At 42.1% G+C, this 23,418-nt stretch overlaps 1 protein-coding gene across 2 annotated transcripts in view; it reads left to right on the top strand.

Annotated features, from left to right (window-relative positions):
• LOC308502942 (ankyrin repeat domain-containing protein 26-like) overlaps positions 1–23,418 on the top strand; it is a 104,521-nt gene that overhangs the window by 41,088 nt on the left and 40,015 nt on the right. For both annotated transcript variants that reach the window (XM_081080739.1, XM_081080738.1), the window contains 2 exons: positions 4,436–4,638; positions 5,846–6,071. In XM_081080739.1, the coding sequence (XP_080936865.1) occupies positions 4,436–4,638; positions 5,846–6,071 (429 nt within the window). The remainder of the gene's footprint in view (positions 1–4,435; positions 4,639–5,845; positions 6,072–23,418) is intronic.

Here is a 23,418-nt window from a genome sequence, read left to right on the forward strand (position 1 = left end):
TTTCACTCCCATTTCCATCAAATGTCGGTAATAGTATCTGATACTTGGTGGACAACTTTCTTCATTTTGTCTATCTCCTAATCCATAGCCTCTTCCATAGATTTCACTGTCTAGGAAGGAGAAGATGAAACTTGGACCATCTGCTTTCCTCTTTAGAAATCTCTCTAATCCATCATCTTGCAATTGAAAAGTAGATTCTGTTTGACCCGGTTCTTTTCTGAAACACTGGTGCCAGTCTTGTTCTTGGCATAGATCCCACATTCTCAGAAACACATTGAGATGCATAGTTGTACCTTTAGCTTCATATATAATTAATGGAATAAATATTTCACCCATCCAAAGAAAACATTTCAAGAGTACAGCTGTTAAAAATTAGGAAGTAATTAATCAATCAGAAACAAGTAAAAGATTTGTTTGGGGCAGACAGCAGGAAGACCTACACCTGAACACCCAGCTCGCATTGTGGCCCGAGCCTCCCCACAACACGGGGCTGGATTCCAAGGTTCAGATCCTCAGAGACATAACCAACAGGAGTTGTGTTGTCCTTTGTGAAGGAGTCTTGGAATTCACAGGGAATGTCTTTCAACATATTCTGTTCATTAGGAGCCAGTCACTAATGTTGACCCATATTCTAGTGGTTTTATGCAATGAATATTTCAAAATTTACGGACACATTTAAAAACCACCTTGATCTGTCCACTGGCCACAATTCTTTACATTCCCCCCACATGGAAAATACACTCATCCCTACACAATACTCGCCACAGGTCTCAATTTAATGGCATCAGGCTCAGGTTCGAATCTAAGATTTCACCATCTTAGTCTGGTGCAAATGGGGGTGAAGGGCCTGGGTTTTGGTTTCTAGGATAAAGCTCCTTGAGGACAATTCCTTTCAATATGAAAACATGAGAAAGGAAGAGACAAGTTATCTACCACCCACACACCCAACATTCTGCTCGACTGCTGAAGTTTCCCCTGCAGAAATAGAAAGTGGAAGGCACGTTAGTCCATAGCAATTCTGAAATACAGCCTGATGTGTGCTGTCCGTTCTTTGATTAGGACTTAGTCCTAATCATGCCAATGCTTCTCCATGGCCCTTGGCTGTCCCCTGTGAGCTCTTTGTTCTGTCCTTTTCATAAGAAATGACCTGTGCTTGCAGCTCTTCCCTCAGCGTCATTCCTCCACCCAAATGTCTAAGACCCACAGGCCTCCTCTATTTTTCACTCTCTTGGTTTTTATTAGTCCAAGGTAACAAGGTGGTTTTTTGCTACTTGACTATCCTAAAAACTTGGAGTTGCGTGAGAGTTTCTTGGGGTTCGTGCCATTAGAAAAGACACCGTCATACATCGTTTTGAGATAAGCTCTTGGGCTTCCTGTAGCTGTTGTAGGACCATGCCTATAAAATTCTTTTCCTCTTAAGAGCCTTCCAGGAATTTAAGGCCCCACCTTAACTCTTTGGAAGTCTTGAGGAAGGCTTTACAGTCTTGTCCTCATCCGTAGATCATGTCTTCCTGGGAGCACAGCGAATTTGATCTTCACTCAGAAGCCATTTCTTTATTTTAGCATGATTTTACAACAGGGCATGTGGGAGAGGCTGTAATGGGAAACACATTTGAACACAATAAGTCCTGGTTCCTTTACAGTTCACAGTCTTTCGTTAGCTCATGTATCTCATGGATTTTACTTGGTTACTTCACAGCAAAAGTCCCCTTTCATCCGCATTTCAGACTCATTTTCTTCACTAGCTGAGAAGTCTTTGTGGCCAGCCTCTTTAGGGGCCCGCAAGCCCCCAATAACCGTCTCTTGGAGGCTCTTGTGGGTGTCGTTCTCATTCTTCTCCACATCCTTTCGGGTTCCACCTACCTCCTGGTGGAAAGGCACTCCTACAGGTTTTAGATTGCTTTTCTTTGTGGCTCACACCATTTTGAATATCAGTATCAATGCCAGTTGTTCATTGCTGCTCAAGAAACCAACTCAAAAGCTAGTGGCTCAAAACAGCATCTGTTTTGTTCACCAGTAATGCAGTTGAGTGAAGCTCAGTCAGACTAGCTCATTTCTGTTCCACTTGGCATCAGCTGCGTTGCCATGAAGCTGCGAATGAGAATCATCTAAAGGCTGTTACACACACGTGTAGCAGTTGAAGCGGGGTTTTGGCCGGGACGCCCACTGGGGCCGTCTCAGCGCGAACATCTGTAGGAGGCCTCACTGTGTGTCCTGGGCTTCTTCATCTGCACAACATGGTGGCTGGGTTCTCAGGGCGAGCTTCCCGAGAGAAAGTCAGATGGAACCTATATCACATTTTATGCCGCAGGCATCGCATTCTCACAGCAGTTCTGCCCTATTCCATGCACTAGAATCCAGTTACTTCCTAAGGCCAGCACATATTAAAAGGGAGGGAATTTCATGGAGAAATGTCAAGAATTTGTAGCCATGTTTTAAAAACACTACATCTATCCAATCACCTCATCTTACAAAATAAGCATTGTATCTACAGGAAAGTAGTTCTACCCAACTCAGTATCACTGAAATTTCAGCAGATTTGTTGTTGTTATTATTGCTGTTTAGGATGTTCTTGTATATTGTGGAAAGAGAGGATTACAAGATAGCATTATCAAATTAAGACACTTTTTTGTTGTTGAAAAAAATGTAGCGATCATCTCACTAAACATCACAGTGTGAGATGTGATTTCTCCTTAACCTTGGGAATCATTTCTTCTTGAAAGCAATTCAAATTACCATGAAACATTTGTAGCTGACGGAGACCTAACTATCTCAAGATGAGTTACTCGTAACTCCCTACAACTTCGTAAGAAATTATGGACAGTTAAAATGGGGAACAGGTGAGAGACTATCAACTCAGAGGTGACTTACAGTGATTTTATAGAAGAAAAACATGAACCAATCATTCAGGAAATCGTAGAAAATCAAGTACAGATGTTGTGTGGCAACGTTGATGACAATAAAGGATACATTTTTGAGTCTCCTGGTGCTTTTCTCTTTGTTCTCCATTCTGAGTAATTCAAGTTTCCACATTCCAAGGATCTACTATAGTATGGATGACATTTTATGGCAACTGAGTTTATTTCACAAGTTGATACTGGTTTGGGGTTAGACTATTCTCAGTCAACTTCCTTCGTAACCAAATCATACTATCTTACTCATTCAGAATGATGCTCTCAAAGCAAAACTGGAAACTGCATCTTCAGAATGTCTCCATCTGTGGGGTGGCCAGTTGGCTCCATGGTTAGAGCATCGTGCTGGTTACAATCCTCGGTAACGAAGGTCGATGGTTCGATTCCCACATGGACCAGTTTTCTACACCCTCCACAACTAGGTTGAAAACAATGGCTGGAGCTTGGAGCTGAGCCCCCAGTGGGCGGCCGGCCAGTTGGTACAGTGGTTAGAGCTCAGTGCTCATAACGCCAAGGTTGCCGGTTCGATTCCCGCATGGGTCAGTGAGCTGTACCCTCCATAACTAGTAGATTGAAGAGAACAATTTGACTTGGAGCTGAGCTGCGCATCCCACAACTAGATTGGAAACTGTTACTTGACAGGGAGCTGATGGGTCCTGGAAAAAACAGTGTTCCCCAGTTATAAAAAAAAAAATTTGTTTTAAAAAGTTTTTTTATAAAAAGGTATCTATAGCTTATTGAAGAAAATCAATCTTAAACAAGAGTTATTATCTATGAAAGGAGTATAAAAGTCATGTGAAAAAGTGAGAATAAAAAGAGTGGAGATAAAAATTATTAAACCTCAAAATTCATATAGTCACAAATGTGGTAGAAAAGAGTGAAGCAGAACACAGTAAATTCTGGGATATTGAAGACTGAGCAAGACAGGATGTAGTAGAAAAAAATTTTTAAATCTATTTTTACAGGTTAATTCATTAATTTTTAACACGCCTTAATTCATTTTGCTGCAAATTACGTTTTCCATATGCATAGTGTATGTGATTCTTCTACTCCCCTTAATGGCAGTTGTTTTTATTTTATTTTTTTTAGATTTCTGGAACAAAGGTGGTATTTGCTTCTCCTTTTTAATATTTCAGTTCCCATCATTATTGTCACTCAGTTGATGTTTGAGATTTGTTCTTTCTGAAAAATCTTTTGATTTTTAAGACCAATTGATATAAAACGAGACTATTAGGAAATAAAGAAAATAAAATGCACCATATTCTTAGATTATTAAGTCATATTGTTCAATTTTTAAAATTTAAAATTGATTCTCTTATTGGAATAGTTAGATGAGATGATTCAAAATATTTTCCTGATTCAGATTTATTTCATTGTGTATTGATGATAAATATTTTAAACTTCAGCTTTTTTTACATTTAAATTGCCGTCCAAATCATTGACTTAAAACTAAAGAATACAAATAGACTGTAATTATTCAGTTTATAATTATTTTTAAAATGTATCCTTTCTGTTGGCTTTAGGAACAAGCAGCATCTCAAAAAAACGTACACCCATTAAATGACCATGATGGCGCTTCCCTAAGTGACATGGAACTCAGAATTAAACGTCTGGAATCTGAACTCTCCAAAGTGGAAACTTCTCGTAAAATAGAATTGGAAGAATGTAAACACCTCTACCTAGAGGAATTAAAACTTATCACATTATTGGAAAACAAACTAAACAAGTAAGTCCAAACAAATTCAGAGAAAATCAATCGAGCTCATTAATTTGCCTCTAAAGTACAATTTTTATCCAGGCAGATTCCCGAGATTGATAGGAAATGAAAGCTTACTAAATAGTATAATTTTGGAAAATGATGTTAGTGAATAAATTACTTTTAAAATGTTAGTTAGTTCAGGACATTTGCATCTCTCTCCATTTTTGGTTTTACATGATTGTATTTTTCCTTCTCGCGGTTTTCATACAGTTAATCTGATCTACCAGTCTTTAAGCAAAGTGTTTTTGAAGCTTTATGATTTAGACAACGCTATTTATTATAAAATTTCTTGTCAGAATTCCCCTAAATAGTTTTTAGTGAGGTAACTATTTATTATAAGATAACAACTTAAACCCAAAGGGTTAAGTACTCCGCATGTTCTGGCACTTGGTACATGTACTGTCTCCATTGTGCTCTGTGTTATTATCTCTAGAGGTCGCTTTCAGACAAGCTCTTCTTTCTAGTCTTTCTGATGTCCACAAAGGCATACATGTGAAATATAGCAGAGGATTAACAACGTAGGGGTGAGGGTAGTATAACCCAAGAAGTGGCTAAAAAGATAAGGTGGTGAGCCTGAGGGGGTGTGTGGAAGACAGGAAGCGCAGAGCCCACGCCCAGCGCCTTGGCCACAGTGTTATATTATAAGCTACAGGCCTGCTGAGCGGTTTCAGTTCAGTAGGGTCACCCACCAGGCTCCCTCCTTCTCCCCCAGAGGCTGTTGTTCTCCATGACACCTCAGTCCTCATGGTAATGAGGGCGTTACCCAAGGGCGGTGACTGCAAAGGCTTGAAAATATCTTGGTGGGATTTTTAAAAAATTCTAAACTCGTTTGCTATGTATGTCTCATGGCAATCCTCAAGAATATTATTGGTTCAGCCATTGCAGAAGGCAGCAAGTATTATCTGTGAAGCCGTGGATGTCACTGATAGCCCGTTTCCTCCCCTCCCTACTTTGAATTTCTTCTTAGTCTGGCATCCCCATAGAAACATATGTGCTTCTTTAGGGTAATTTGAAACCTATCCTTGTGCATGGTAGGTCTGCCCTGACGCATTTTCAATGTTAAAATGCTGTTTAATGGGAAATTCCTTTTACTATTTATTATGGCAGCTTGAAAAAAATGCAAGTCATTCAGGAAAAATAACATTCAAAGCTTTGTGTCTTACAATCTTCACAGTGCTAATGAAAGACTGGCAGAGGCTAGAACCGATCTTCAGGCAAAGGAACAGCCCAAGGAGTTTCTCAGCACTGCTCTTAGGAGGGGAGTCCTTGAGCCACCATGTGTTGGGAGTTTGAATACTGAGTTACTCCTCAGTGGAAATCCTGCTCCAAGAGAAAATTTGGTGATTCCTAAGTCAACCGCACGGGCTTCAAATGACATCATGGGGTATTACTGTCCCAAGGTTAGTTATATTAGCTTCTTTCCCTTGCGTTTCAGATTTCTTTCTTTTTTATTTCTTTGATATAATATTGTTTTTTTTTGTCTTATATATTCATTGGGGTGATATTGGTTAGTGAAATCATATGGGTTTCAAGTGTACATTTCCATAATACATCTTGTATATATTTCACTGTGTGTTCACCATCCCGAGTCAGTTCTCCTTCCATCGCCATGTATTTGACCCCCTTTTCCCTCTTCTACCTCTCTCTCTCCCCCCTCACCCACTAAGTGTTGTCTGTGTCTATGAGTTTTTGTTTCTTTGTTTGTCGTTGATGAAATTTTGAGTTGTTTCATTGACTAATGCACACGAAGTAAAAGGCATAATATGTGTGCTAATATGCATAGAAAGGAGATAGAAATTTTACAGTCTTTTTTTAAGTCCCTAGAGCTCTCATGTGTTGAGTTATTTATTATTATTTAATAAATGTAACAAAAGTGATACATTTAAAATGCTTGGAAATTTGCCTTTAAATTTTATTACAGATGTTAAATATCATTGCCTAATAACCAATGGTATGCTTTGAGATGCTTTGGCTTCTTAATTGGTTTTAGTTGGAGATGATTCATAAAAATTTTAAAGTTTTGTGCATCCCAGTTTTTCTTCCCCTAAGTGTAAGTGAATGATGGCTGGCCAAACACCTAACCACAAATGGATGTTTATTATTAAATGAAACAGATATAATCCTTTTTATTAATTCGGCAAACTTATAATACTGCAGAAAGATTAGTCTCTGTTTTTATGGTTAATGTTATCTTCTAACAAGAGAGTATATCCTTAATTTTTATTTTATTCATAGCACTATCTATTTCAGTGTTTTAAAATGAGTTGCTTCACAGTTGTACATATTCTAAATAGGGACATTAAGCAAATAATTGAATTTTTAAAATGAAGTTCACTTATGTCTATATGTCTTGACAGCATTTGGGTAATTGATGAGTAAGGTGGCAGTGCTAGGGAGTCTTTAAATCACAACTCGTTTTCTTCGTGTGACGTGGTTGTTAAAAATACTCATTCTTGAGTTCTTGACCAGCAGGAGTTCTGTTCGGTTCTGTTTCATAGTTTCCATCTCTTTGATAAAGTTCTCCTCCGGGTCATTAATTTTACTCCTGAACTCATTGAACTGCCTTGTGAGTGTTGTTATATCTCAGTGACATTCTTCATGCTGTTACTTTGTTTTGTTTTACCCTCCAAAATGTTTATTACATTTAAGCAACGTGGAGAATACAGGAAGGAAAGCACAAATCATCTGCTCGGAACAATTGGTCTAATTTATATGCAGCATACAATATAGAAAATTAGTTTAAAACGGTTAGTGGAGGTCAAATTGAGGAGGGCTTTAAGTGAGTTTGATTTTTTTTCTCTAGGCAGCAGTAGGCATAAAAAGGATAATGAAATAATAATTCTTTCATGGGGGAGTATATAATATGTGGCAGAGAGTCTGTTATCTCCTTTGTATTTGAAAAATTAAGTGAAGTATAATGTATGTCGTTAGTTTCAGGTGAACAAGCTTTCCCTGGTTCGTGCTAATCTTTGGCCCTAGAAGTAAATACTGTATGTCTTTTGACTATTGACATATAGTATTTTATATAATATAGTATATAATATACTCAGCTTCTTGCTGGGGCTACAGCTGAAAATAGCTCAGCCCTGTTTCTCTTTGGCCACCACTCAACTGTGTTGAACTGGGTTATTTTAAGCTGAGGGCCAGATTGCTGATTGACAGGTGTTATATATGTGCCTGAAAGTCATCAAGAAGTGCTATTTTTGTTTGTTTGTTTGTTTTACTGTGCAGAAACTAGTTCTGGGTGTCTTCTTCTTTTTCAGTGAATGAGTATTACTATTTTTAACTCTTTTTTATTATTAGTTTCAGGTGTACAAAACAATGTAATAGTTACACATTTATAATTTGTATGCCTCACATAATGATGACCCCTCTCCCCTCATCAACGACCCCTCTGACATCACATACAGCCATTACATTTCCACTGCCTCTATCCCTCAGGCTGTACTCTACTTCTTGTAAACATATATATACATACATATATATGTGTGTGTGTGTATAACAATTGTAGTTAACATTAACATTCATTATTGTTCAGCTTCAGCTTCAGGTGTACAGTGCAGTTGTCAGGCATCTACATCATCTCTGAGGTGCTCTCCCTAAGAGACAAGTGTAATCAGATACCCTACAAAATCTTTACATTATTGATTACATTCACCAAATTGACTTTCGTATCCCCATGGCAATCTTGGGGTTATCGATTGTGCTTTGTAATCCCCTCACCTTCCCCCTTATCCCCACCCCCCTCCCATCTAGCAACCTTCAGTTTTTCCTCTGTGTCTCTGAGACTGTTTCTGATTAGTTCACTCATTTATTGTTTTCTTTAGATTCCACATATAAGTGAGATCATAAGGTATTTGTCTTTCTCTGTCTGACTTATTTCACTTAACATAATGTCCTCTAGGTCCATCCATATTGTTGCAAATGGTAAGATTTCCTTCTTCTTTATGGCTGCGTAATACTCCATTGTATAAATGTACCACAGTTTCTTAATCCAGTCCTCTACCGATGGGCATTTTGATTGTTTCCATATCTTGGCTATTGTGTATAGAGCTGCAATAAACATAGGGGTGCATACATTTTTTTGAATTAGAGTTTTGGATTTCTCCGGATCGATGCCTAGGAGTGGAATTGCTGGGTCATAAGGTAGTTCCATTCTCAGATTTTTGAGATACCTCCATACTGTTTTCCATAGTGGCTGCAGCAATCTGCAGTCCCACCAACAGTGCACAAGGGTTCCCTTTTCTCCACATCCTCACCAGCGCTTGTTGTTTGTTGATCTATTGATGATAACCATTTTGACTGGGGTGAGGTGGTATCTCAATGTGGTTTTTATTTGCATTTCTCTGATGGTTAGTGAGGTTGAGCATTTCTTCATATGTCTGTTTGCCATCTGTATGTCCTCTTTAGAAAAATGTCTCTTCATGTCCTCTGCCCATTTTTTAATTGGTTTGATTGTTTTTTCGGAGCTGAGTTGAGTGAGTTTTTTAATAAAGTTTGGATATATCAATGGCAGATATCTTCTCCCATTCAGTAGGACCCTTTTTTGTTGTAATGATGATTTCCTTTACTGTGAAAAAAATGTTTAGTTTGATGTAATCCCATATGTTTATTTTTTCTGTTACTTCCCTAGCCCAAGGGGATGATGTATCAGTAAAAATCTTACTCCGGGTCATATATGTAAAGTTGCTTCCTATATTGTCTTCTAGGAGTTTTATGGTATCAGATGTTACATTTAAGTTTTTGACCCATTTTCAATTTATTCTTGTATATGGTGTAAGGAGGTGGTCCAGCTTCATCTTTTTGCATGTGTCTGTCCAGGTTTCCCAGCACCATTTATTGAAAAGACTGTCTTTACCTCACTGTAAATTCTTGCTTCCATTGTCGTAGATTAAATGGCCATATAGGCGTGGATTTATTTTTGTTCCGCTTGTGTGTTCACTGTTAACTTGTCTTCTGAGTCGCTGATTCGATTCTCTGACTCATCTAACCCACTGGTAATTCCTTCAAGCGTGTGCTTTATTTCACTTGCTGTATTCTTTAGTTCTAACTGGTTGTTCATTATGATTTCTCTATCCTTCTTTATGTCGTCACTAAGCTCTTTAAACATTCTTATCCTCAGTGTTCTGAACTCTGTCTCTGATAGGTTGGTTACTTCTATTTCATTTGGTTCCAATTCTGGAGGTTTCTTCTGTTCTTTTATTTGGGACATGTTTCTTTGTTTCCCCATTCTGGTTGACTCTCCGTGTTTGCTTCGATGTATTAGGTAGATCCCCTAGGATTCTCGGTCTTTGCTGGGTTATCTTATGTAGTGTGTGTCCTTTATATCTGACTTGCACCACTTCCCTATTCTCCTGTGCGTGTGCTCCAAAGGTGACCCTGGTGTTGTGTATATTGTCCTGTGTAAAGTTGAACTTTCATTGCTTTTGTCTGGTCAGTAGGTGGGGTTGATCCTAGGCCGCCTAGTTGTGAGACTTAGCTCTGCCCTCGGTGGATGATCTGCTGCGTGAGGGTTGACCACTCCAATTAGACTTGGCCTCTATGGGCTCTTGTGCCTGTAGTGAATTCCCTCTGGGTGTGTCACTTGTAGGTCAAACCCAATAATACTCTGGTTGGGTCTGGAGTTGGTGTCAGGAGGTGTTGAATCTTGTGACTCTTGGGCTGGGCCCTGGTGTAGGGCAATTTCAGAACAAAGCCAATCACCAAGCACAACAGCAACAACAAAGTCAAAACCAAATACACTCACGTGTGAAAACAACCAGTAACCCACACTCAACACAGGCAAAAATATCAAAGATACAAAAACAAAACAAAACAAAAAACGCAGCGCCAGTCTTGGCTTAAGCCCACCAAGTAATCTCCAGGCCGTCCTCTGCTGTACCAGAGAGTCCTCTGTGTATTGTTCAGGCAGAGCCGGTCACCTGGTGCCCAGAGTGACCCTGGGACGGCAGATGTAGATGAGTGGGGCTATCGGGTGTGGATGGTAGTTTCTACAAAGTCACTGCAGTTTCTGTTCTTGCCTGCACATATGCGCACTGAGAGTAACACAACCAGCCCTGTGCCCAGGTCTCCTGAGTCTTAGGTCACTCCTTCCGTGTGTGTGTGCGTGCGTGCATGTGTGCGTGTGTGGTGGGAGATTTCTGAGCTGCTGAAAGCCCAGAGCTGCGACTGCTGCCTACTGCTAACCCCTGGGCATGTCTCCACAGTTGTAATTGCCCTGCCCTGGGCAGGTCAGAGAAGGTGGGGACTGGGGATGGAGGAGTCTTCTCTCTCTCAGCCCAGCAGTGTCACACACTTCCCAGCTTCTTCCCTGGGTCGCAGTAGCTACAAACCGGGTCCTCCCAGATCCTGAGCACTATGGGTCCTCTGTAATCTGACACTACTCCTCAGATCAGGGGCCAGCGTGAGTCTCTGGAAGGGTGGGGGTAGGATTGGGAGAGTCGGGGGAGGGGCCCAGGTATGGTGCTTACTTCCTTTGTCCTACCTAGGGCCCAGCTGGAGGTCTCAGGTGAGGTTACTGCCTCAAACTCTGGATATGCTGCTCTCTGGGCAGGGAGATGAGCTGTGGGACACAGGGAAAGAGCCCACCTCCTGGCTCCTGTGGTCTCTGTTCTGTCCTGGGACCACCTGCACCTCCGCAGCCATGGATGCGGGCCACGTCTCCCTTCCCACTTCCCCTGCTCGCCCAGTTTGCCCACCTTCAAGTCATCCTCCTACAAGTCTCTTAGCTGTTCTGTGTGATGAGCAGAGGGCATGACTGCTGTTTTGAAATCTCGGTCACAGAGATCACAATCTTCCGTAACTTTGACTTGGTTTCTGGAGAAGTGTCATCTTCTCTCAGTGTTAACCATGTCACCTTGCTTCTTCATGCTGCTGAGTGGCTTGTTCCTCTACAGGCCCATTTGAAGTAGTGAATACTTTCTTATGTAGGTACATTTCGATTTGAACAATTAAACAGGTATATAATTAGGGGTCTTTCTTTTGTTTTTAGTAGATGGTACAAGAGTATAGTTTCTGTTTTCTCCCACAGGTGCTCCTTGAGTATGGGAGGTCCAGGGGCGGGGGCTTAGCTGTGGGGGTGGGAGTCCAAGCCTGGGTGACCAGGGAGATGGGTGTTGCAACTGTATCCAGGTCTCCAGGGTCTCTGGTCACCACCACCAAGCAGGTGGGGGAAGTGGGTGGTTGAGGGGGGCCTGTTCTTGAGCCCGCTGAGCTGCTACCTGGTTCCCTATGTCTACTGGTAGCACTGTGTGTGGTCGTGAGACTGGAGAATTGTTTCTGCTGCTGCTACTGGTCCCTGGTGGTGCCAGCACTGCTGCATCTGTTGAGGGGTGGGGGGATGCTGCTGCTGCCCCGCTTAGCCTCCCCTGGGCAGTGATGTGGGAGCTGCACCCCGTCCCCTCCACCGCCACTGCCTTTGCTGGGGCTTCAGGCTCAGCCTTGTCCCCCTGGAACTGCAGCTGTGGGCTGTCCCTGTGCTTTCCTCCATCCTGCCTCCCTTTCACATCCAGTGCACCCTCCTTCCCTTTTACAGATGCGTGGTCTTTTAAGGAATCGTAGTGTGTTGAGCAGAAGATCCTTTCTTGGGCTATAGATGCCCGATGAGTTGTAGATATCGTGGAGATAGAAAGGGGTTGTCTCTCTTGACATGATGTTTACATCATTCCAAAGAATATCCATTTTGATCAATGCAAGGTGGTTTGTGGTTTTGATGGTGTTTTGTGGCCTCCTTTTTTTTTTTTTAGTTTTATTTTATTTTTACATCCCTCACAACGTGAACCCCCCTTTCCCCATCCACCACCACCCCGACCTCACACCGAGCCATCACATTATACACATAAAATTATAGTTGGCATTCATTAATGTCCAGTCTCTGGTGTACAATGCCATGACCAAGCATCCACCGCATCCCTGAGGTGGTCTCCCAAACAGGACACATGTCCATTGGACACCCAACAAAATCCCCAAACACTATTGAGTAAGTTCCCCAAAGTAATTCTTAAAAGACCCTGAGGCCATCCTGTGGTCACCAACCGCCCCCCAATCCCTTCACCCTTCCCCCCATCTCCAACCCCCTCCCCCCCACCCATCTAACAACTGTGGCCTTCTTAATGCAGAGAAACATAGCACAGGCCTGTTCTAAATGGAGCTCCAACCTTGTGTTTTCATTTAGCTTCCCCTTAATAAATCATAGGAGAACAAAGCCAAGGATTTTCGGACAGCCCTTCGGCTAAATGGAGTCCAAGTCCTTCAAAGAGGTGAACCTGGAGGAAGGACTGGGTACAAAAAGAAAGTGAATGGCCAACGCTTCTGTAAATTCTTAAGCATGATGCACAATTAAAATGTTCTCAGTGGTTTCACCACAGAAATCAGAAGATGAAAGAGTGTAAAGGCAGGAGCAATGAGAGAGAATATGCTTGTGGACATTTTTCCTTTAATTATTTTTTGGTAGGAAAGAGGTGTTTAGTTTTCAGTATTTCCTCATAAATTGGAAAATTGTTTATGTTAAAGTCAATGCCCTCATTCCAAGGCCAACGTTGTTCCCTTGTGAGGCGTTGGGTTGCCCAATCATGCAGGGCTGAATAAGAGATGGAAAAGCCCCACTCTGTCGAGATCCAGAGATAAGTCTCCCAAATCACTAGGGAACACTGGAAAGACTGATGATGCAGTTGTGATGATGTGAGGTTGGACACAAGTGCACTACATGGTAAAGAGAAATCTGTTTTGTGTTTCCCATTTCGCTATATTTAACCCCCACCATGAATATTACCTGTGTTGGTTTATATTGGTCAGCCAAATTTGATTCTGAGGAAAAGACAAGTCATTTTAAGGAAGAATTTCCTCAACTTGAGTTTGCTTTCTTTAACTCATGATTTTCTCCTTCAAGTTCCCTTTTCTGTGTTTAGAAATGTTTATGCTTTATAAATTGAGTGTGTTTGACTTCTGTTAATAGGACTTGTGATATTAATCTGTCTTTATTTTTATTAATGACTTTAAAGATAATACTTGAGTTAGAAAGCTACTATTTTGTTTCTCATGCTTTAACATTATTGAGCTACATGACAAAGTTTTACATATTCATATTCTTTGAGTTGTACTCAGAAATTGATGGAATTTTCCGGAATATGAGGTAGTAGCTGGCATAGCAGGCTAGCCTCAATAGGGAGACTTATCCCATTCCTGGCCCGCAGCTCCTTGGTTTGGTGACCTCAGGTGACCTATATAATCTCTGTGAGTCTTGGTTGCCTCTTATGCAAAATTAGGGACTTTCACTAAATCAGTGACTTTCAGACCTGAAAAATATTCTTTTTATCAAAGAATAGTACCGTTCTTTGAGAAAATTTTTTTTGTTTAATGACTCTGTTTACCCAAAAATAAGACCTAGCCGGACAATCAGCTCTAATGTGTCTTTTGGAACAAAAATTAATGTAAGATCCGGTCACATCACGTCACATCATATCATATATCATACGCGGTCTTATATCATAGTAAAATAAGACCGGGTCTTAATTAATTTTTGTTCCAAAATGCATTAGAGCTGATTGTCTAGCTAGGTCTTATTTTCGGGGAAACACGGTATATAAAAACAGAGACCAAGGGTGGCCAGTTGCCTCAGTTGGTTAGAGTGCAAGTTCTTAACAACAAGGTTGTGGGTTCGATTCCCACATGAGCCAGTGAACTGCGCCCTCCACCGCTAGATTGAAAACAATGGCTTGAACTTGGAGATGAACCATGGTGGGCAGCCGGTTGGCCCAGTGGTTGGAGCACTGTGCTCATAACACCAAGGTTGACAGTTCGATTCCCACATAGACCCGTGAGAAGCAATGGGTTGAGCTTGGAATTGGGCTGCTGGTGGGGAGCCTGTTGGCTCAGTGGTTGGAGCGAGGTGCCCATAACACCAAGGTAACCGGTTCAAGTCCCACATTGGCCAGTGAGATGTACAATCCACAACTAGATTGAAAAAAAGAACAATTTGACATCCAGGAAAAGCAAACTGTTCCTCAGTAGTCCCCAATTAACACAAAACAAACCAAAGCAGAGACGTGTAGAGCTACCTAGCTAAAGGAGGGATGCAGACTCCTAAGCTGTGCTATCCCATGGGTGTCCCCAGTGGAACCTGAGCTTTCTCCGAGACGTAGTCTAGTGAGAACTGCCAGTAATGAGAAAATCCTTCTAGTTGAAATCCTTTGAATTAAAGTTTGCTGATACATTTTTTGTGTATAATTTTCTCACCTTTCTATATATTTGATAAATGGAAAGTATAAATAAGACTGCAGAAATGTTGTCCTTATTCATGTTGGACTTCAAGCTACTTCCACCATCTGAACACACTCCTCACCTAGAAATAAACATACCGTGTTTCCCCGAAAATAAGACATAGCTGGACCATCATCTCTAATGTGTCTTTTGGAGCAAAAATTAGTATAAGACCTGGTCTGATATTATTTTATATTACATAAGACCCGTTCTTATATTATGTTAAAATAAGACCGGGTCTTATATTAATTTTTGCTCCAAAGGTCGCATTAGAGCTGATGGTCCAGCTACATCTTATTTTCGGGGAAACACGATAGAAAGTGCTGAAGTAAATATTTAAGAAAAGAGCTGTTTTGGGGGAAAATAATAATAATGCTACGTTGGTAGTTCCTCAATTCAAGTCGTGTAAAAATGTGATTTACATTTTATATTGTTGATTAACAATAACTTAAAACTGTTTCATGAAAGTCTTTTCCCTTCCTATGGTATTTAGTTATTGATTTTACACGGTCTGTCTGGTGATGTTGTTGTCACATTATTCACGTTATAAGCCCTTTCTATCAGGCCATTCACAAAAAAAAGTGTTATGCAAATATTGGAAAACAAATTTGTCTTCCCCTGTCGGTGCCTGCCGATGAGACGAACACTCCCTGAAGTGGGGAGTGAGGATTGAGAAAAAAGAAGAGAGACAAAGATGGGATCGGGAGGGCAGGCAATTCTAAGTAGACTGCCGCAGTTCTAAGTTGACTGCTGCAGTTCTAAGTTGACTGCTGCAGTTCTAAGTAGAATGCCTCAGTCCAAGTTTATTTTTGCAGCTTATATACTCTGGGCATCAAAAAGTAACAGAACTGTCTGCAATCTAGTAGTTACAATAAAGGTAATACACAAGGGCCTGTTTTTTGGCCAGCTGCACACTTCCTGACCTTGTCTAGTTCTGTGTTCTCAAAGTAGCAAGTTTTGCCTTGCTGGGAGCACAAACCACTCAAGGAAGTCAAAGGTTCAACATTTCACAAAACAACACCTGCTAGCACTTCAGCACGGTTTCCCACAGGTCCCCCTTCTTTGTTATATATATATATATATATATATATATATATATATATATATATATATATATATATAAAAAATTAACACAAGGGTCGCGCGCCTGGCTTAGGTGGTTGGTACAGATATGTCCATTTACCCATCATAGGAGACCATCCCTCTAGCGAACGGTTCCTGTCTTAGGTTATGTACATTCTTACCAAATCCTTACCCGTCTTTGGCTGCCGACCCATTGTAGGGGCTTTATACACGGGTGTCAGTGACACGGTGAACCTGGGCAGATAATCTCAACTCATGAACATTTGTTTGGAGATTGATGAAGCCCTTGAGTATTATCTTTCTGAGCAACGGAGTAAAACACATGAATAGAAGAACACCAACAAAGATTATTACAAAAGGCAGTAGCAAATGGAACAGAGCTAGAAAGGAGGGGAATTCTCCTCTGAGGTCCGAGTACCAAGGACCTGAAATGTTAACAGGTACCATAATGAAAGATGATCGGTGGAGAACTATAGCTCTACTTTTGTCATTTGACCAATTGATGCTATTACTTAGGTTACACTGTATACAAGATACATTAAACTGGACCCTGTCAATAGGGGTGATGTTAGAATTACCAATCATAAGCACATACGGAGCCTTGACACAAGCAGTGGTATTGCCTTCTACCTTGCCTTGTCCCTCGTCCATACTCATAGTCACTGTATCCACTGCTCCCACTAGTTTCCAAATATGTCTTGGGGGCCGGGAGGTATACTGTCTCCAAATGATGGATCTGTTGTTTTTTCTGTTCTCCTCACCGCAAGGACCATGGGCTTGTTGTGGAGGTGGGTTTTTATCCCTGATGTTTTTCCATCCTGCTGGCTGATGGAATGTGACACTCTGTCCTTGGTTGTCTCCGTGACTTGTCTGGTTGCCCACACGGAAACATCCGGTAACATTGACAGTCTTTGTGAAGCATATGAGGAGTCCTAAGCCCAAGCCGCTATGATTGAATCCAACAGCTTGTAGGATGGCAGGAGCGAATGGATGTCCTAATAGCCTAGTGTCATTTGTCCCACCAATGACTTCAGGCCCGTTCCACACAGTGGGGTGTAGCATGGGAGGGTCAGGAACATATGCCCAGTATGTCTCACCCTGAGGGATCTGTGCAACCAGCAGAATCTTGAAGACGCTCATCAGCAAGCCGCACCAACCTCTCAGGCAGCCACCGCGCACCTCCTTTGTCCTGTGAATAAACACAAACATGCCCTCGTCCCCAAATTAGGACTGGGTCTGGCCCATGCCACTGGTTAATAACTGGATCCTGCCATCTCACTTGGGCATAATCTTGTTGAGTGTTAGGATGCCAGAAGCGATCTGCGGCAGATCTGCCACGCGCATCCAGGTTTAAAAAATTTAGAACAGGATGACGTCATAGGAATGGCGGCAGCGGGGCACATTTTCTGAGTTCTCCTCCGGATTTTATTACAAACGGGACATATAACCCATCAAACAACTCTTCGCTCATCACGCAGAACAGCTAAGAGACTCCTAAGAGACTCGTGTAAGGATTACTTGAAGCTGCGCAAATTGGGCGAGCAGGGGAAGAAAGAAGGGAGCGGAGAGGAAACGCGCGGTCGCGCGGTGGAATCAAGCCGGCGGCGGCGGCTGGCGGTAAACTGCAGCTCTAAAGACACAGGGAGATATAGAACACGCAGAACAGCGGGGAGACTCGTGGAGGAATTTGCCTGAAGGTGTGCGCGGATTACAAGCAGGGGAGGAGGCGGGACAGCGAAGTGGAAGCGCGCCCCCCCACCCCCACCCACGCGGAGCCGAGGCCGGCGGCGCCGGGACTACGGAGCGCAGACTCCTGGAAGCGGAGCACAGGCCGTGCAGCGTTGCTGCGCGGCTCCCAGGTCGGACGGAGGCTCGTGGAAGGTTTGCTTTGAGGTGCACTAGGTGGGCGAGCGGGGGGGAGGAGCGTGCTCACAGAAAAAGTGGAGGGCAGCACCCGGGGCTCTAGAGTCCCACAGGAGCCCAGGGTGTGGCGGAGAACATAGGGTCCAGGAGGTGAGCTCTTTCCCTGCGTCCCACAGTTGATTGCTCCCGCCGGGGCGGGCAGCTCGTGGGCCCTAGGGCAGACAAAGAACTGAGACGCCACACCTGGGCCCCTCACCACGCTTTTCGAATCCTCCCCCCGCCCTTCCAGAGACTCAAACTACCCCTAACTGAGAAACAGTGTCAGATTACAGAGGGGCGTCTGCGCTCAGGCGCTGGGAAGATTGGCAGCCGGCTCTGACCATCGGAAGAGGCTGGGAGGAGGGGATTTTCGCTGGACGAGGAGAGAGGAGACTCCCACACCCCCAGCCACCACCTTTTCAGGCCTGCGGGAGGAGTGTGAGTGGCTGGCCTGGGAGGGAGGAGACCCCTCCATCCCCAGGCCCCACCCTTTCTGGCTGGCCTGCGGCGGGGCAAGGGCAACCGCGGAAGCAATCCCTGAGTTCAGCAGTAAGCGGCAGTCGCAGCTCCCGGCTTTCAGCAGCTTAGAGATCTCCCGCCCGCCCCCTCCCACTCATCCTTGGAAGGAGGGCCCTAAGACTCAGGAGTACTGGGCACAGGGCTGTTGGAGCTACTCTCAGCGTGCATTTGTGCAGGAAAGGACAGAAACTGCATGGTCTCTCTGAAAACTGTCATCCAGACCCCTCAGCCCCTCGCATTTAAATCTACACTCCCAAATTCACTCTGGGCACCAGGTGACTAGTGATGCCTGCGCACTAGGCAGGGAACTCTTTGGCACAGCGGAGGACAACCTGGAGATCACCTGGTGGGCTTAAGCCAAGACTGGTGCTGCTTTCTGTTTTGCTTTGCTTGGTGGTCTTTATTTTTATTTATTTTTTTATTTTTATTTTTTATTTTTTATTTTTTTATTTTATTTTATTTTTTTTTCTTTCTTTCTCTTCTTTTTTTTTTTTTCTTTTTTCTGCTTGTTGTGATTTGCTTTGTTCTGTCTTTATTTCTTTGATATCTTTGCCTATGTAGAGTGGGGATTGTCGGTTGTATTTTATTTGTGAATGTACTTGATTTGTTTTCTTTGTTGTTGTTGTTGTTGTTGTACTTGCTAACTTTATTTGTGCTGAAACTGCCCTACCAGGGCCCAGCTTAAGAGGCACAAGATTCAACATATCCAGAAGCCAACTCTGGACCAAACCAGAGTACTACCGGGTTTGACCTACAAGTCACCCACGGAAGGAGGGCCCTAAGACTCAGGAGTACTGGGCACAGGGCTGGTGGAGCTACTCTCAGTGTGCATTTGTGCAGGAAAGAACAGAAACTGCATGGTCTCTCTGAAAACTGTCATCCAGATCCCTCAGCCCCTCGCATTTAAATCTACACTCCCAAATTCACTCTGGGCACCAGGTGACTAGCGCTGCCTGTGCACTAGGCAGGGAACTCTGGCACAGCGGAGGACAACCCGGAGATTACCTGGTGGGCTTAAGCCAAGACTGGTGCTGCTTTCTGTTTTGCTTTGCTTGGTGATTTTTTTTTTGTTTGTTTGTTTGTTTGTTTGTTTTGTTTTGCTTTTTTGTTTTTTTGCTTTTGTTTTTGTTTTGTTTTGTGTTGTTTTGCTTTGTTCTTCTCTTTTTTCCTTTCTTTTCTTTTTCTTTTTTTTCTTTCTTTCTCTTCTTTTTTTTTTCTTTTCCTTGCTTGTTGTGATTTGCTTTGTTCTGTCTTTATTTCTTTGATATCTTTGCCTATGTTGAGTGGGGATTGTCGGTTGTATTTTACATGCGAATGTACTTGATTTGTTTTCCTTGTTGTTGTTGTTGTTGTTGTTGTTGTACTTGGTAACTTTATTTGTGCTGAAACTGCCCTACCAGGGCCCAGATTAAGAGGCACAAGATTCAACATATCCAGAAGCCAACTCTGGACCAAACCAGAGTACTACCGGGTTTGACCTACAAGTCACCCATGGAAGGAGGGCCCTAAGACTCAGGAATACTGACCACAGGGCTGGTGGAGCTACTCTCAGCGTGCATTTGTGCAGGAAAGGACAGAAACTGCATGGTCTCTCTGAAAACTGTCATCCAGACCCCTCAGCCCCTCGCATTTAAATCTACACTCCCAAATTCACTCTGGGCACCAGGTGACCAGCGCTGCCTGCGCAATAGGCAGGGAACTCTTTGGCACAGCAGAGGACAACCTGGAGATTACCTGGTGGGCTTAAGCCAAGACTGGTTCTGCTTTCTGTTTTGCTTTGCTTGGTACTTCCTTTTTTTTTTTTTTTTTGCTTGTAGTGATTTGCTTTGTTCTGTCATTATTGCTTTGATATCTTTGCCTATGTTGAGGGGGGATTGTCGGTTGTATTTTATTTGTGAATGTACTTGATTTGTTTTCTTTGTTGTTGTTGTTGTTGTACTTGGTAACTTGATTTGTGCTGAAACTGCCCTACCAGGGCCCAGCTTAAGAGGCACAAGATTCAACATTTTCCAGAAGCCAACTCTGGACCAAACCAGAGTACTACCGAGTTTGACCTACAAGTCACACACCCAGAGGGAATTCTCTGAAGGCACAAGAGCCCATAGAGGCCAAACCTCATTTAAGTGGCCAACCCTCACCCAGCAGAACACCCTGTGGTGAGCAGAGCCAAGTTTCACAACTAGACGGCCTAGGAGTTAAGCCCACCTACTCACAAGCAAAAAGCAATCAAAGTTCTTCTTGAACAGGACGATATACTAAACACACGAGCCTCCTGTGGAGCACATGCAGAGAAGAACGAAGTAGTCCAAGTCAAATATAAAAGACACATACTACATAAGATAACCCAGCAAGAACTAAGAGCTCTAGGGGATCTTCCTAATACATCAAAGCAAACACAGAGAGTCAGTCAGAATGGGGAGACAAAGAAACATGTCCCAAATAAAAGAACAGAAGAAACCTCCACAACTGGAACCAAATGAAGCAGAGGTAACCAACATGTCAGAGACAGAGTTCAGAACACTGGTGATAAGAATGTTTAAGGAGCTTAGAGAAGACATAAAGAAGGATATAGAAATCATAAAGAACAACCAGTTAGAGCTAAAAAAGGATGTAGAAATCTTAACGAACAACCAGCTAGAACTAAAAAACACAATTACCGAAATTAAGAACTCACTTGAAGGAATGACCAGCAGGTTAGATGAAGCAGAGGATCGAATCAGCGACTTAGAAGACAAGTTAGCAGAGATCACTCAAACTGAACAACAGAAAGAAAAAAGAATAAAAAACAATGAAGATGGGTTAAGAGACCTCTGGGATAACATCAAGCACAACAACATGCGCATCATAGGAATACCAGAAGGCGAAGAGAAGAAGCAAGGGATTGAGAACATATTTGAGGTAATAATGTCCGAAAACTTCCCTAACCTGATGAAGGAAACCAACATACAAGCCCAGGAAGTGCAGAGAGTTCCAACCAGGATAAACCCAAACAGGCCCACACCAAGACACATTATAGTTAAAATGGCAAAGCTTAAAGACAAAGAGAGAATCTTGAAAGCAGCAAGAGAAAGGCAGAAGGTTACATACAAGGGAACTCCCATAAGACTATCAAATGACTTTTCTACAGAAACATTGAAGGCAAGGAGGGAGTGGCAGGAGATACTCAAAGTGATGGAACACAAAGGCCTACAACCTAGATTGCTTTATCCAGCAAGGCTATCATTTAAAGTTGATGGAGAGATAAAGAGCTTCCCAGAAAAGAACAAACTGAAAGAATTTATGACAACCAAGCCAGCATTGCAAGAAATACTAAAAGGACTTCTGTAAATAGAAGAAAGATGAAAACAATTTACTACAAATCTAAAAATGGCAATAACTATGTACCTATCAATAATCACTTTAAATGTAAATGGATTAAACGCTCCAATCAAGAGACATAGGGTGGCTGAGTGGATAAGGAAACAAGACCCTTGTATATGCTGTATACAAGAGACTCATTTCAGATCAAAAGACACACACAGGCTGAAAGTGAAGGGTTGGAGTAACATATTTCATGCAAATGGAAGCAAAAAAAAAGCTGGAGTTGCAATACTTATATCTGACAAAATAGACTTTAAAATGAAAAAAATATTAAAAGACAAAGATGGGCACTATATAATAATAAAGGGATCAATCCGACAAGAGGACATAACCCTAGTAAACATCTATGCACCTAACATAGGAGCACCTAAATATATAAAACAGGTACTGATGGACATAAAGACAGAGATCAACAGCAACACTATCATAGTAGGGGACTTCAACACACCTCTGACAACAAGGGACAGGTCCTCCAGACAGAAAATCAATATGGAAACAACAGCCTTAAATGATACTTTGGAGCAGTTGGACTTAATTGATATTTTCAGAGCATTTCACCCCAATGCTGCAGAATACACGTTCTTCTCAAGTGCTCATGGAACATTTTCTAAAATAGATCATATGTTAGGACACAAGACAAGCCTCGATAAGTTTAAGAAAATTGAAATCATACCAATTGTCTTCTCTGACCACAGTGCTATGAAATTAGAAATGAACTACAGGGGAAAAAAACCAGGAAGATACACCAATTCATGGAGGCTGAATAACATGTTGCTAAATAATGAATGGGTCAAGCAGCAGATCAAAGAAGAAATCAAAAGATATCTTGAGACAAATGAGAATGAGAACACGACGACCCAAAATCTATGGGATGCTGCGAAAGCAGTCCTAAGAGGGAAGTTCATAGCACTGCAGGCCTACCTAAAGAAACAAGAAACATCACTAATTGACAGTTTATCTTCACACTTAAGGGATCTGGAAAAAGAACAGCAAAATAAACCCAAAGGGAGCACAAGGAAGGAGATAATAAGGATCAGAGCAGAAATAAATGAAATAGAAACCAGAAAAACAATACAAAAGATCAATGAATCCAAGAGTTGGTTCTTAGAGAAGATAAACAAAATTGACAAACCTTTAGCCAGACTCATTAAAAAAAGGAGAGAGAGGACCCAAATTAATAAAATCAGAAATGAAAGAGGAGAAGTGACAACAGACACCACAGAAATACAAAAAATTGTAAGAAATTACTATGAGCAACTATATGCCAACAAATTTGACAACCTTGAAGAAATGGACAATTTTCTAGAGGCGCACAACCTTCCAAAGCTAACTCAAGAAGAAACAGAAAGCCTGAACAGTCTGATTACCACCAGGGAAATTGAATCAGTAATCAATAATCTCCCAACAAACAAAAGCCCTGGACCAGATGGCTTTACAGGTGAATTTTTCAAAACGTTCAAAAAAGAATTATCACCTATTCTCCTCAAGCTCTTCCAAAAAATCCAGAAGGAAGGAAGACTCCCAAACACTTTTTACGAAGCCACTATCACCCTGATCCCAAAAGCAGACAAAGACACCACAAAGAAAGAAAACTACAGGCCGATATCTCTAATGAACATAGATGCA

This window comes from Rhinolophus hipposideros, assembly GCF_964194185.1.
Source record: "Rhinolophus hipposideros genome assembly, contig: SUPER_9_unloc_1, whole genome shotgun sequence".
Classification (NCBI taxonomy): Eukaryota; Metazoa; Chordata; class Mammalia; order Chiroptera; family Rhinolophidae; genus Rhinolophus; species Rhinolophus hipposideros.